The 15,788-nt window shown below is 42.4% G+C and overlaps 1 protein-coding gene and 2 non-coding genes across 8 annotated transcripts in view; 2 read left to right on the top strand and 1 right to left on the bottom strand.

The window, feature by feature from the left end:
- The window catches only part of tmem144b (transmembrane protein 144b), a 52,216-nt gene extending 40,039 nt beyond the window's left edge, over positions 1-12,177 (bottom strand). For 2 of the 6 annotated variants that reach the window (XM_052042814.1, XM_052042812.1), the window contains exons 1-3: positions 11,811-12,176; positions 9,633-9,765; positions 1,617-1,811 (exon numbers count right to left, since the gene is read on the bottom strand). In XM_052042814.1, the coding sequence (XP_051898774.1) occupies positions 1,617-1,811; positions 9,633-9,729 (292 nt within the window). In that variant the 5' untranslated portion in view covers positions 9,730-9,765; positions 11,811-12,176. Of the gene's footprint in view, positions 1-1,616; positions 1,812-9,632; positions 9,766-11,057; positions 11,207-11,810 lie in introns of those variants that run through there. The other 4 variants (XM_052042807.1, XM_052042815.1, XM_052042787.1 and 1 more) reach the window with 4 other exon arrangements.
- Positions 12,178-12,217: 40 nt separating this feature from the next.
- trnag-gcc (transfer RNA glycine (anticodon GCC)) lies at positions 12,218-12,288 on the top strand. The gene has a single exon. It is a non-coding gene; the product is annotated as a tRNA-Gly (tRNA).
- A 612-nt stretch (positions 12,289-12,900) lies between these two features.
- On the top strand, positions 12,901-12,972 carry trnad-guc (transfer RNA aspartic acid (anticodon GUC)). Its single transcript has one exon. It is a non-coding gene; the product is annotated as a tRNA-Asp (tRNA).
- Positions 12,973-15,788: the final 2,816 nt, after the last annotated feature.

The raw sequence follows: 15,788 nt of genomic DNA, 5'->3' as shown, positions 1-15,788 counted from the left end.
GAATAAACAGTAGTAGTAGAGATACTGGACAGGGTAAAAACTGAAGAGAAGGGATACATCAGCTGGTCTGAATGGAATGCACCCTCGGGCTGTTTAGGCAAGTGGTGAAAAAGATTGCAGAAAGTTTGCCAAGATGTTCCAATCCTCCCTAGATGTATGGGGGTTGTTGAAGGACTGGAAAATGAGACTCTCTTGTATGAGTACATGGCAAGCAACCACAAGTCTGTCAGTTTAACCTCACTGGTAGGGAAGCTTTTACAAACAGTTAATAAAAGAGAGCTGTATGGATTTTTGCCTTTTAAAAGCAAATTGCGTTCATCAACCTGATTGAAATTTTTGATGAGAAGTTTGAGGAATAGCAGCCAGAAAATGCATAAAAGAGAGAAGCAGATTCTCTACCACTGTGAGCTGTGAGGCTCAGTCATCGAGTTCGTTCAAAACAGAGATCAATAGATCATGAGAATTACCCCACATGGGAATAGTGCAGGAAAATGGTGCCAAGACAGGAGATCAACCATGATCTTGATGAATAATCGAGCCTCTTTTGAATAACATGAAGGGCCAGATGGCCTACTTCTGCTTATAATTCTTATATTCTCAATGTGGGTTTTCAGAGGCCATTTGACATTTCAAGCTAGCTTAGCAGCCAAATAGTGGCAGCACGGATAAAATAAAAAATGACAGGTAGAAAGCAGGGAGTGGTGTTAAATTACTGCTTTTCAGAGTGAAGTATAGTATTCAGGGTTCCCCAGTGCTGGCACGACAGGGTCAGTGTTTGGACAACAGGTTCTTGTGATTTTATGGGTGTGCAGGGTAAAATCTCCAAATTTACGGTTGACACTAAAATTGGAGACGTGGTAAACAATGAAGTTAATAATGTACACAAGAGGATCGACAAAGATTTGGTTATGATCTCAAACTCTGGTTCTGTAAACATGGTGGAGGTACAGTTAAAAGGGAATTTGAGAGGCCCAAGGTTAAATAACTTGAAGTCCAGTGAAAAAAAAGAGAATGGTACTGAGTACATTGCTATACGATGAGCTGGTATGAACTTAGTGAGCCTAATGGCCTCCTGTGTTGTAAAGGTTCTGTGGTCTTGATCTCAAAGGATTTGGCAGTACAAAAGTCATCTTGATGCAATTCTTTCCCCATGGAGTACTATGTGCGGTAGCTATTTTGGAGTACTCTGTAGTTTTGGCCTCTGTAGCCTGAAATGAATCAGTGCACCACAAATTCACTGAATGGATTCCTGGGATGACGAGTTTGCCCTATATGGAGTGATTAATTAAGACTGACCCATAGATCATGGAGTTTAGAAAAATGAGAATGAACTCATTGATATGTACAAGATTCTGAGAAGAATCGACAGTTTGATGTTGAAAGATTTTTTTAAATGCTTCAACTGAGCAATAAATGTGAAGATTTCATGAATTACTAGAGGAGACTGGTAGGAAACAAAATTTATAATAGTTTATGGATTTGTCAATGTTACATTTATACTTTGAGGACAATTTTTAAAATAATTTCGATGCTAAGGTTTGTTCAGGTAGTGAGCAATAGATAGCATGGCATTCGAGGTACTATAAACTATAATGAAAGCAGAGCTGTACAATTACCATCACCAGTATCAAATTTCTTCACAGGAACAAAATTGCTCCCAAAAAGCACAACTGAAACAGCACAGGCAGCGAATCCAAATGCCAAATGACTTCCATTTTGTCCAGATGTTTGACTTGAGCTGCTATGCATTCCCGCGTTAGAGGGCTGTTCCCACGGGTGAACAGCTGTGACATTGGGGCTTTTCCACTCATCTGCAAAAACATAAATCCCAAAGGATAAGGAAATGTATGTGGTGCATCATTGGCTTTACACTCTGCAAAGGGAAATGGACACAAATGTTATCTTCCTAATATATTTGACACCTCATCAATGTTGCTGATATTCTAGGTCACATTTTACCATTGTGCAAAGACATTTCTGTTTTCAAAAGAGCCCTGATACAATTCTCCACCAAGGTGCCTTCAGAATGGATCTGAGAATCAGTTGTTTCTTTTTTTTAAATTGAAGAACTTTTTTTAAAATTTAAATTATTTGTTATAGGTTATTATTGCTTTGAGAAAAGACACATTTAAAAAAAAATCCAAATATCAGGAAAGAATTAAAATCCAGATAGGTTTAAATTAGCAATCTGGTCAAATTGTGATGCTCAGGGCAAATCAAAAGAAATAGATGTAACTAGAACATTGAACAGTTCAATGCAGGAACAGGCCCTTTGGCCCACGATGTCTGTGCCAACCATGATGCCAATTTAAACCAATCCCATTTGCCTGCATGTGATCCATATCACTCCATTCCCTGCCTGTTCATGCGCCTTAAATGCCTCTTAAATGTTGCTATCTTATCTGCTTCCACCTCCACTACCTTCCCTGGCAATGCCTTCCAGGCACCTATCACACTGTGTAAAAAAAAACTTGCCTCCTTTAAACTATGCCCCTCTCATCTTAAACATATGCCCTCTGGTATTTGACATTTCCACCCTGGGGGAAAAAAACTCTATCGAGCCTATCTATGCCTCTCATAATTTTATATACTTCTATCAGGTCGCTCCTCAGACTCCGACATTCCAGAGAAGAAAATCCAAGTTTGTTCAACCTTTCTTCATAGCTAATACTTTCTAATCCATGCAATTTCTTCTGTACCCTCTCCAAAGCCTCCACATCCTTCCTGTAATGCAGTGACCAGAACTGCACACGATACTCCAAATGTGGCCTAACCAAAGTTCTATACAGCTGTAACATGACTTCCCTACTTTTATACTTAATGCCCTGATTGATGAAGGCAAGCATGTCATACGCCTTCTTTACTACTCATGTGTTGCTACTTTCAGGGAGCTATGGACATGCACCTCAAGATCCCTCTGCACATCAGTATTCCTGCAAGTCCTGTCATTTACTACAGCATATACTCTCTTACATTTGACCTCCCAAAGTGCGACACCTCACATTTGTCCAGATTAAGCACTATCTGCCATTTCTCCGCCCATATTTCCAACTGCTCTATATCCTGCTGTATCCTTTGACAACCTTCCTCACTATCTACAACTCCGCCAATTTTGGTATTGTCTGCAAACTTACTAATCAGCTCACCTACATTTTCGTCCAAATCATTTTTATGCGTCACAAACAACAGAGGTCCCAGCACTGACCCCTGCTGAACACCACTATTCACAAACCTCCAGTCAGAATAATACCCCTCCATCACTATGAGGAAGTGAAGGGTTAAGAATTGCAACCATACCTATAACTGGCAAACAAAAAATATATATATATATTTGCATTTATATTTCTTTAGCAAGGACTAGCAAGCTGCTGACCCACTAGTTAGGTTGGAATGTTAAGTATGTTAACTGCCTTTGTTTCGGGTAACGAACCATTCCGATATGTCAGACGGTGGCGATACTGAGTGTAATTAACATCGAGGTAAAGACTTGGTCTGAACAATGAAGGGTGATACCTGCCTTTGAAAGCCTTGACCATAACTCAATTATACTAAGACAAAAGGTGTGATAGCTGTCTCGAGATCTCTATAGCTTGACCGAAACTCGCGGCGCCGTTTGCATGGGATGTGCGTGACAATTCCTGTATAAATGTCTGTCTGCCCTTTGTTCGGGGAGAACTCAGGAAGCGACTCTTAGTGAGTGCTGAAGAGAATTCTCCTAGCGGTGCACTGCTAATAAAGGTATTTGTTCGAATTGACCTCGTGGCACTGTGTTATTTACAGCAGACGGATAGGGAAATTGATTTCGGGACGACAACTACCCTTGATCTTCTATGGCCAAGATAATTTTGAATCCAATCTACCAAGTCCTGTGGATCCCACGTGCCTTAAGTACTGTTGAGTACTGAGGAAGTATTGATGAAAAATAAGATGTTAAACACTTCAGATGGACATACACATTTCTATGACATTAATTTGAAGAGCAGAGGCATTCATCTCATGATTTGGTCAGCATCTTTCATTCAACCAACACTATAAACAAATTATTTGTTCATTTATTACATTGCTGCATGTAGACACAACTGTACGAAAATTGTTTTATTGTAAGAAACTTGATAGCCAATGACATAAGATGACAAAATTTAGGACCTGCAGTAGATCGTACAGCCTTGAAGCCTGCTCTACTATACCAAGAACATGGTTCTATCTTCTCCCTCTGTCTCCTGTACCATAGCATCTAGAACTCTATTGACAGCAGTCTTAAATACAGTCAGTATTCACAGCCCCGGTGTAGAAAATTCCAAAGATTCACAAGTCCTTTGAGTGAAGAAATTTCACTTTATCACATGGTCACCACTTATTTCTGAGGTAGTAACATCTTCCATTGTCATCACACCCAACCCTACTAGGTATAGTCTCCACTACCAGGAGAAAGATCTTCCATGTATCTGCTCTGTCAAGACTTCTTGTCTAGAAATTGGATTTCATGCACCAGAACAATGTTGTATTTAGCTATTGTGCCAAACCCTGTCTTCCTCAAAACAAAATATTGTGGAATTCATCAGAAATGAGTTTGAAAAGCATCAGGGTAGTTTACATTCTCAGTGGAGTTATAAAGTGGGAACCACGGGGTTGCCGATATGGCCACATTAAATGTAGTGCAGCCATTGACACTTTGCTACATTCTAAGAACATCAACTTTTAAAGGCATGTGACACAGTAACACATTAATGCAGGTGAAGGAGGCTGTGAAGAGAAGGCAAGACTTCACAGATTCACCAACATGGAAAAAGAAGTCCACAGTGCCCACCAGCTAGTCCCACCTTCCTGCATTCGGCCTATATCCCTCTAAGCCTTGCGCCTCCATGTACCAATCCAAGTGCTTCTAAAATTATACTATTGTGCCTGTCTCAACCACTCCCTCTGGCAGCTCGTCCATACACTCACCACCCTCTGCGTGAAAAAGTTGCCCCTCAGTTCCCTTTTAAATCTTTCCCCTCTTGCCCTAAATTTATGCCCCCAAGTTTTGGACTCCCCGACCCTGGGGAAAGGACTGTTACCATCCACCTCACCTATGCCGCTCATAATTTTAAACATTTCTAATAAGGCCACCCCTCATTCTCCTACATTCCAAGGGATAAAGGCCTAGCCTGGCCAACCTCTCCCGATAACTCAGGCCCTCTAGTCCTGGCAACATCCTCGTAAGTCTCTTCTGCACTTTTTCCAGTTTAACCACATCTTTCCTATAACAGGGTGACCAAAACTGTACACATTGCTCCAAATGCGGCCTCATTAATGACTTGTACAACTGCAACATAATGTCCCAACTGTTATACTCAATGCTCTGACTGATGAAGGCCAGTGTGCTAAATGTCTTTTTCACCACCCTGTCTACCTGTGATGGCACTTTCAACGAACAATGCACTTGTACCCTTAGGTCCCACTACACTCCCTAATGCCCTACCATTCATTGTATAAATCCTACACTGGTTTGACTTTCCAAAATGCATCACCTCACACTTATCTGTATTGAAATCCATTCGCCACTCCTTGGTCCACTTCCCTAACTGATCAAGATCCCCCCGTATTCTACAATATCCCTCTTCACTATCAACAACACCTCCTAATTTCATATCATCTGCAAAATTACTGATCAAGCCTTGTGCATTTGCATCCAAATCACTTATATAAACAATGAATAACAAGGGTCCCAGCACTGACCCCTGTAACACATCAACAGTCACCAGCCTCCATTCTGAGAACCAACCTTCAACCATCACCTTCTGCTTCCTACCTTCGAGCCAATTTTGAATCCACCTAACTCGCTCTCCCTGGGTTCCATGGGACATCACCCTCACAAGATACTTCAAGATGAGCTACACACTAGAAAAGACTCTTCTCTTATCGAGATATACAGACACATACACATATACTGTTAAGCACACAAATACAAATAATCGATTCAACTATCATCCCCCCAACTGCCCCATGAAGTTCAACCTTCTCCAACCTCCATATACAGGTCAAGTATCCAAAGGTAGAACAATGAAAAGTTCACTTTCTCCATTTAAGGTAAAAGAGCCAGATATACGAGGGAGGCCATCCACATTGGATGGAGTCCTTGTGAGTGCAGTGAATCTCCAGACTCAAGAAAACCATTCTCCTCCTCATGGACAGGCAAGTTCCAGAGGCACAATCCATTGCAGAATCTACCAAGTACGCTCACTTACACTGGTTATTGTGATCACTAAATCTCCTTTGACTTGAGCAACTATCTTTTTTCTTTCTTTGCAAGATATGTCCTCCCACTGAACACCAACATTTGCAGTAAAAGAGATGGAGGAGTAGGAGGGAAGAGTGGAGACATGAGGAAGAGAGGGATAATGGTGACCATAGTATGTCATTGAGCCTGATATCCTGTTACACCACATCATAGAAAGACACCACAAGAAACGAGCAATTAGAGAGACTGGCGTCTTAGAGAAAAACACCTAGCACTAGGGGATCCAGTCTGGCACAAGTCCCAAAGAATCTTAGATGGTGGCTTGCTAGAGGAGGTATTTATGCATCCACACTGCCCCACACAACTCAGTTGAGGACCACAATCAGAATGCTTTCATGGCCAAATTAATGTGGACGCTCTATGGAACAGTGAATACGATGTCAGGCCTCTTTCACCAAAGGCAGTGATGTTAATAAAAAAAGATGAGTCCATCTTATGCTTTCACAGGAGTTTGTGCAGAAGCAGCAGACCATGACCTATGTTCTCAAAGTAATGTTGACAGTACTGTCACATAGTGTCTCCTGCTTCAGTTTACAGCTGCCACAAACAATGTCTTCCTTCTTATATTAAAAAGCTGTGTTGGGTAAACCCATGCCTCTCAAAAGGTTTCCTCAAAGTTTCACAAATAGGGCTTGTTCCAAACCACCTACATGACCTGAAAACATCAAGTGAAGTCCTGCCGATGCATAGATCAGCCTTCTGTTTCAAAGCAGGTGTGCGTGAGGCACTGGGGAATTGCAGCAGTGAATATCAATGACAGGTCCCACTCAATCATTATATTTGGTTGCATGTCCCAGTACATTTCCAGGCGCATGTGACTTGGGGTATGTCAGCTGGGTCAGCCTTGGGTCTGAAGGTTAATACAGCAGTGGTGCTTTCCAAGTGTCAGCATACCCTTGCACCATTGTCTGCCCACTACCCCAAGAGATCACTTGGCTTGCAGTTCAAGATATTGATGCTCCCCACTTCACAGGATGACAAAATCAATTCCTACCACAATCTCTCAAGCACGTGCTCACCACAGTCAGCCAACCCAGACCACTCCTTCAATTAGCCTTGGGCAGCTTCCCTTGAGTCACTGATGACATCTATGCTGACTTAATGTGGGTAGACATCCAGCAATCATGCTGCAGCCACAAGAAGGGAACTGAGACATTACTTAGGGCATCAAAACCCAGCTAGAGATTATCAAATGGGAAACGTACTGGGATGTGCGACCTTTGGCGCAAATGTAATGATAGAGTGGGGCCTGTCATTGATATTCACTGCTCCAATTCTCCAGTGCCTCACGCACACCTACTTTGATACAGAAGGCTGATCTATGCATCGGCAGGGCTTCACTTGATGTTTTCAGGTCATGTAGGTGGTTTGGAACAAGCCCCATCTGTGAAACTTTGAGGAAACCTTTTGAGAGGCATGGCCTTGCCCAACACGGCTTTTTAAAAGTTGCTTTGTGAAAAACTATTTAACTTTCATTTAATGTTTTAAGTATTTATTACTATAGCTGTTTTAGTTAAATTTTATTATTTGTTGTTTAAAATTTTGAACTGTTTATTTCAATTTTAATAATTTTTAAATGTCTCTTAATGTAGGAGACATTTAAGAACCATTAAAATGATCCGTCATAGCTTTTTATAGTTAGCAAAGCTGGGCATGGGCCACTGCTGGTTGACAGGAGCTTTCATGGAAGTCTCAAGGCAGGGCTTCCTCAGTGTGCCAGAGGCCCTGATGCTATTCAAACCACTCCACTGGAGACCAGAATGTTCAGATCAATGAGGAAAGCCCTCTGTATCCAGAAGCTAAGTGTGGTGCCAACAGACCACAGGTGTCAATTTCCAGTTGGAGGTAATAGGTCAGCATAATTGTGCCTTTTAAATAAAAGCTACTTCGTTCATGGCTGTGTTAACTAATTGAAAGTGCTACCCAATTAGTTCCAGTTTTCTTCTCTTTCCCCATAGCCCCAAGTTTTTGCTATCATTTTCACTGCAGGACCTTGTCATTTCTGGTCATTGGGCATTCCACAATTTACTCTGCTGAACAATGTTGGGTATTTTAGCTTTTGCAAGATCCCACACTGTCCATGTTACCATCTTCTACCTAAATGGATAGAGCACAAGATTATTACAATGGGACCTGGAATCAGTCTGCTCCAAGTGCCTCAGTGCCAGTGGATGTTGGAATCTGGATATAAATCTCAGTGGCTCAGAACTTGGTGGGAGATAGGTCTCCAGTCCACTGAGTACTAGGAAGGAGATGGATCCAAGCCCAGCCAACTCCGAGTGGCTGTTAGGCTGGAGATGGAATATGGTTGAAGTGGCCCAGTACCAAGTGGGAACTGGAACTTGGACTCAGTCTGCTGAGTGGCTCAGAACTTGGTGGGAGATAGATGTCCAGTCCACTTTTAATGTGTCAACAGATGCTTAGTGGACCATTGAGAAAAGTGAATAACTTGTAATTAATGGGAATTATTTCTATGGACTAACATAGAACTGTTATGCTGCTAACAAATAACTCATTTCCATGGATTTGATGCAACACTGTTCTAGCACATACCTTGTAATATTAGTCGAGGATCTTTTGATATTTGCAATAGTTAAAAATTAAAAATGCAATTCTATAGACATTTGATGGAATGCTATAGCATTATATTTCCTATATAAAAGTACAAGGCTTCAATTCAAGTTTACTCCAAACAAATGAATTACTCCTCTGCTGGCAGGAAGCAACATGAGCAAGATTAGATTAAGAATACCCAAACCCATACCAAGCTGGGATAAAAATGCAATTCCACAGCAGAGTAACTGTTTAAATTGTATCAACAGTCATGGTCACACTTTGGCTATACACCTTTATACCTTCCTGGGAACTGTGGAGGTGAGTTGGTAGAGGCTATCCACAGAAACAAGCAGAACAAACACTTCCATTGTTACAGAAAACTAAAACATACTCATATGATCATCCATAGCTTACTCTCTGTAGCCCCTCTCTGCTTCACACAATGGCTTATAAAAGGGGAAAGCTGAAACCTTAACTCAGTCTTCTCCAACTGGCTCATATCAGGTGGAAGATGAAACCTGCATCCAATTTGCTGAGTGGCACAGTAAAAGGTGTGAGATGCAACTTCACTGGCCTACACTAAGTGGGTCGGTATCAGATAAGAGTTGGAACCTGGGCTAGTCCCAGTCTGCACTGAATGGCTCAATTGAAGTCTGCCGTGAATGGTCGAGTTCGAAGTGGGAGATGGAAGCTGGAATCAGTCTGCTCTGAGTGTCCTGTTATCACAAGTTCTCTAATATAATTATTTAAAAGCTGTTAAACCAGTTGCATTAGTTATGTTCATTCTTCTACTTACCAGAATTGATATCACCATTTTCTTGACTGCTGATGGCTGGTATTACGAAGGTGATGCTAATGCTATATATGACTGCCCAAAATGCCCGGTTGTCCATTTAGTCTGATTTGTGTAACACAACATAGAAAAATACCTGAAACCAAAGGAAACATTTTATTAAAACTGGTGTTTACAAAATACTTTTAAAGTTTCCAAAGCACCATCTACATTACTTGGCAAACATTGACTTGATGACGCAATCCCAAACCTTGCTATAATACTCAATTTACATCAGCTTAGGTGTGTTTAGACAGCAAAACATTAAGATGTTTGATTAATATAGAAAAACGGAGTCACATTGCAATCTTCTTGGGAAGTCCCTCACAGTCAAGGAGGACTCGCTTCCACTCCATTCCTTGAATTCTGGAGTGCCCGAAGAGACTACTGCAAGATCTGCAAACTTTGCTGCATTTGGGACAGGAGGTATTAAATGGGGAGGAGAGAGTGCTTGGGTGGTACGAGAGGTGATGGACTCTTTCTGTCATTCCCTCTGGACTTCTGCATGCTTCTAATGAAGAGACTTAAGATTCTCACTACCATCCTGGATGATCCTTCTCACTTTTGATCATACACACTCCAGGGAATCCATAAGTCAGTGAGGATGTTGCGTTTTTTTCAAGGTAGCTTTGAAAATATCCCTAAAGAAATTCCTCAGTCCTCCTGATAATCTCTTGCCATGAAGAAACTTAGTCTGTTTCAAGAGGCTGGCATTGGACACGCAAGCAAAGTGATTGGGTCAGCTGTAATTAGAGGAGGCTTACATTTATTCACTTTTCTTTTCAGTGGATTTAAAAGATTTTGTAGAATGTTTGCAGGTACCTCACCAGTGCTTTGAAGCACCTGTTCTAGGTAGTCCATGTCCCTGCTGCATACAGGAGGACAGGGAACATTGCTACTCAGTAGACTATAAACTGCATTGGGTTTGAGATCTTCCAATATCCTTTCCCTCACATGGGCAAAGGCTGAGCTGGGCACTGCCAAATGTCATCACCTTTGCTGAAATGTCACTCCAAAGACAGAGAAAATGGTCTCATGGTGGACCTTTTGTTTTCTTTATTGTTTTTGTTTTGCAGGGTGTTGGGGAGTCTGCAGTGGTCTGTAGCAGGGGCCAGCTAGTATAAGACCTTTGTTTTGCAGAGGTTTTGCACAAGGCAGAGAGTACAGGAGATCCAGCATCTATGTGATGATCACTATGTACACAGATTCTTTGGTGGTATCGAGAGCATTTATGGTTCAACCACATCAGGGCCCAGCAAATAGCTATGATTCAAAGTCAGTGAGGCAATCAGCACCTGCACTTCAAAGAGCTTTCAGAAAGGCTACCAACATTCTTGAGTCTATCCCACAGCACTGCTGCCTCACAGCATCAGAGACCAGGGATCTAACCTGATGTTGGGTGTTGTCTGAACGGAGTTTTCATGTTCTCCCTGTGACCATTTGGATTTCCTCTGGGTACTCCAGTTATCTTGCACATTCCAAATTCGTGCAGGTTGGTAGGTCAATTGGTCACTGTAAATTGTCCCCAGTGACAGAATCTTGGGGTGGGGGGGGGAGGAGGAGATAGTTCATGAGCATGTGGGAGAGAATAAAAAAATGGAGTTAGTAGGATTAGTATGTGAGTGGGTAGTTGATGGTTGGCATGGACTAAGCTGGTCAAGGGGCCTGTTTCCATGCTGTACTCTCTATGACACTATTACACTCATTGTCATCCCAGATGAAGAGGTTGAAAATGCCAAGTCAACTGAAAAAAAAACAAGCTTCTGAAACAGACTGTGTCCCTGCGGAAGTTCCAAAACTTCACAAACACACAGTCTCTTCTTCCTCACCTGGAAAGAAGACATCACACTAAGGAACTTGCAAGATTCATTTAAGCGGTGATTCTATCTTTCTTGCCTCATCTACAAGCTTTCCGCCGGATAGCAAAAGACAGAGAGACATTCCAGGGACTGGGAGAGGAAGGAGAGATTAACAAAGGGCAGGTGTCACTCGGTGAGCCTGCACCCTGAACTCGAAGGTATCCTGGAACTGGCAATACTCTTCAACACTTAGCCTGGTTTATCGGGTTAACCGGCGCTGAACCCGACCAGGGCTCCCCCCGAACCCCAGAATAATCTCCCTATTCCTCCCTGGGATACTCACCGCGTCTCCCGAGTCAGCCTCGACTCCTTAACGTGACCAGTGCCGGCGGCTTCCTCACGTGACCAGAACCGGCTTCATCACGTGACCAAGCCGGCCTCCTCACGTGACCCACCACACCGGCTCAACGCCCTGCCGTCCCCATGGTAACTGCGCCACCCGAGGCAGCCGTCTGCTGGCGCCATTTGAAGGCCCGGCCTCTTTCTTTCGCCTCTAGATTTTGTAGCGTCTGCAGTCTTTTTCTTTCGTTGTTGTAATGTCCGCTCCCTCTCCTTCCAGGCTTCGATTGCTGTTCACCTTCCTCCTCAGCATGCAGACTGTGCTGAGCGCTTCCCTTTTCGGTTCAGTTATCATTGACTGTGGTTGACGCTTGGAAGCTCCACTATTGCGGACGGGGCGCGGATTTCTGTGCATTGGTGGTTCAGTGGTAGAATTCTCGCCTGCCACGCGGGAGGCCCGGGTTCGATTCCCGGCCAATGCAAAGATTTTTTTTTGTTTTCCTGAAAATAATTCGTTTCTGAAACGGTGTGCAAAAATGATCAACAAAATTAAAAATAAAAGGTTTTTTTTGTAACTGTTTAGCTAGTTGCTATTTTTTTCACTGCTCCTTCTCTAGAGGCTAATCTTCTGCTTCACCCCGAGCATCCACCAAAGAGGGGTGTTACACTTTTCAAGTAGGCTTGGTATCGTTTTAGTTCTGTCCACATTTTAATCTCTTGCTGTGATAGTGCTAAAAATCGAGTGTCTGTTTCGGGAGTCTGGTGTCCAACGCGTGAATGGCGTGAAAAGTCAAAAACAAAACAATCTGAAATTAAAAACAGTAAACGCTGGAAATACTCAGCAGGTTGAGCCGCATCTCTACCCTCACTCCAGAAAGGTTTCAGTTAAGAATAAAGATGTGTTACTGCTATAACATAGGTCACAAGTTTAGTGGGGTACTCAAGATACTGGCTACTCAATGAACTGTACTTGGGATAGTTAGGCTGCGGGTGGAAGATTGGAGACACTTTTGTATAATTTCTTCTTAAAATTCATAGTATGAAACCAGTGAGTCATACTTTAAATAAACTAGTTGCAGTTCAACTATCACCACTCCTCGGTAGTATAGTGGTTAGTATCCCCGCCTGTCACGCGGGAGACCGGGGTTCAATTCCCCGCCGGGGAGGTAAATTTTTAAAAAATATTCTTCACCAATCAGTATTAATTTTTTAATACAAAAATCAATGCACATGGCAAAGTTAAATGGCTGTGGTAAATCCTCACTGAGTTAAAGCTGTGCATGGTAAGTGACATACCAGAGTATACAATACGATCATGCAGCATTTTCGGGCCGCTTCCTCTCACGCTGCACAGCGTTAGTTCTTTCATCTCTTTCAAAAGTTTCTCTTTATAATTATCTTCGCTATCCTGCACAGCACAAAGTAGTGTCCAGCCCCGTTGATTGGGGGGGGGGGGGGGTGGTTGTGGGGGGAAGAGAAACAGTTGATTTCGGCGCTCAGAACGGAGATACGAAAAGTCATTGCTGAAGAAGACGCTGTTAATAAGCTGCGGGGTTGCTGAATCCATGCTGAGAGGCTGAGGGGAAAAAGCAGCGATGAGTGGAACGAATGCCACAGGCCACTCTGTCCTTCGAATTATGATAATAGTTATATCCCAGCAATGAGCCTCTCTTAATTTCACCGTATTTTGACGACACTGGGTCCATAGTTATTTCTAGCCTTCTTCCCAATTTATCATCACATAAGTCTTGCTACTAATATGCAATCAGTAAAACAGCTACTTAATTACAATATCATATCAATGAGATTACAGAAGTATATTTGATTTACTTTCCAACAATATTTTTAGAGACAAAAGAATTTTCCCAAATAATTTAAATGCATTGGTATGTTCTATACATAATACACTGGATTGTGTGTGAGGAAAAAAAGAAAGTACTTCTATTATCGGTGAGTAGTAATTAAACTATCTTAAAACTGATTAGAATATGCTTACTTTAAAAACCTCAAGTAGCAAACTGATGGTGCATACAAAACTAGAACCGGAACAAATAAAATGAGAAATTATTGACCAGAAGGCAATGTATCAAAAATCAACATTATGCACTTGAGGCAGTGTGACCTCTTCAATTATATGAACCACTTCTGGAAAAATTGACAGAAAAATGACTGTGCCTGTGGCAATTTTTTTTAAAGTAATTCATAGAATGTGAAGGAATCTGTGGTGTTTTTGAGAGACTTGGAAATTATATTTCACCCACTTAAGCCCAAGAAACACAAGCTGCATAGAACATCAAAATTCATAAAACCGACCAAAGATAGATTACAAACACCCAGAACAATGCACTAAAATAAGGCCTGCTTTTTCTCCAGCTGTTTGAAGAGCTTCTTTAGTCATGTTGATCACTTGGAGGATATCAGATCTTAAAATAACTTTGTTTATTGCAGGATTTTGGATAAAATGCTGCAGTGGAGGTAGGTAAAATATGGGGAAAGGGGACACAGTGACCTTCTATGTGTTTGGAAAACCTATGATCATCTCCAGCCTCCCAGACAACCATGACCCAGTGCAATTTGCCTACTGCCGAAACAGGTTTACGGCGGACACCATCTCCCTGGCCCTTCACTCATCTCTGGGGTATCTGGACAGTAAAGACATCTACGTCAGACTATTGTTTATTGACTACAGCTCTGCCTTTAATGCTATAACTCCAAGCAAAGCCATCTCTAAACTCCTAGACCTGGGACTCAACACTTCCCTTTGCAACTGGATCCTTGACTTCCTGACCAACAGACCACAATCAGTAAGGATAGGCAGCAACACCTCCGCTGCGATTATTCTCAAAACTGGTGCCCCACAAGGCTGCATCCTCAGCCCCCTACTCTACTTCCTATAGACTCACAACTGTGTGGCCAGATTCTGCTCTAACTCAATCTACAAGTTTGCAGCCAATGAGTTGGAGTACAGGAAGGAGATAGAGAGCTTAGTGACATGGTGACATGACAACAACCTTTCCCTCAGTTTCAGCAAAAGAGCTGGTCATTGATTTCAGGAAAGAGGGCGGTGCACATGCTCCTGTTTACATCAACGGTGCTGAGATCGAGAAGGTTTAGAGCTTCAAGTTCCTAGGAGAGAACATCACCAATAGCCCACTTTGATCCAACCATCTAGACACCATGGCCAAGGAAGCTCACTAGCGCCTCTACTTCCTCAGGAGGTTAAAGAAATTTGGCATGTCCCCTCTGACCCTCACCAATTTTTATTGATGCACCATAGAAAGCATCCTATCTGGATGCATCACAGCTTGGTATGGCAACTGCTCTGCCTGTGACCTCAAGAAACTGCAGAGAGTTATGGACATAGCTCAGTACATCACAGAAACCAATCTCCCCTCCATGGACTCTGTCTACACTTCTCGCTGCCTCGGTAAAGCAGCCAGCATAATCAAAGACCCCACCCACCCCCAGATGTTCTCTCTTCTCCGCCCTCCAATCGGGCAGAAGATACAAAAGCCTGAAAGCACGTACCATGAGGTTCAAGGACAGCTTCTATCCTGCTTGAATGGTCCCCTAGTATGATAAGACTCTTGACCTCACAGTCTACCTCATTATGACCTTGCACCATATTGTCTACCTGCACTGCACTTTCTCTGTAACTTTAACTGCATTCTGTTATTGTTTTACCTTGTACTACCTCAATGCACTGTCACAATGAATTGATCTGTATGAAGGGTATGTAAGACAAGTTTTTCACTGTACCTCGGTACATGTGACAATAATACACCAATTTATCATCTGCCCTGTGCAAGTGGCCCTCTATCACTGACAGATGTGGAATGATCAATGATGCAAAGATTGCAGAAAGAAGCTTGAAGCGCATGTTATTAAAAATGCAATCGGTAATGGTGCAACCAGTGATGAGGGTTCAAATATCTTGAGCTGTGAAAACTGAAACTGTGAAATGCCGTGTTGAAAACATCAA

This window comes from Pristis pectinata, chromosome 2 (genome assembly GCF_009764475.1).
Source record: "Pristis pectinata isolate sPriPec2 chromosome 2, sPriPec2.1.pri, whole genome shotgun sequence".
In the NCBI taxonomy this organism is placed as follows: domain Eukaryota; kingdom Metazoa; phylum Chordata; class Chondrichthyes; order Rhinopristiformes; family Pristidae; genus Pristis; species Pristis pectinata.
The sequence above is the reverse complement of the archived record's forward strand: the minus strand, read 5'-3'. Positions and strand labels throughout refer to the sequence as shown.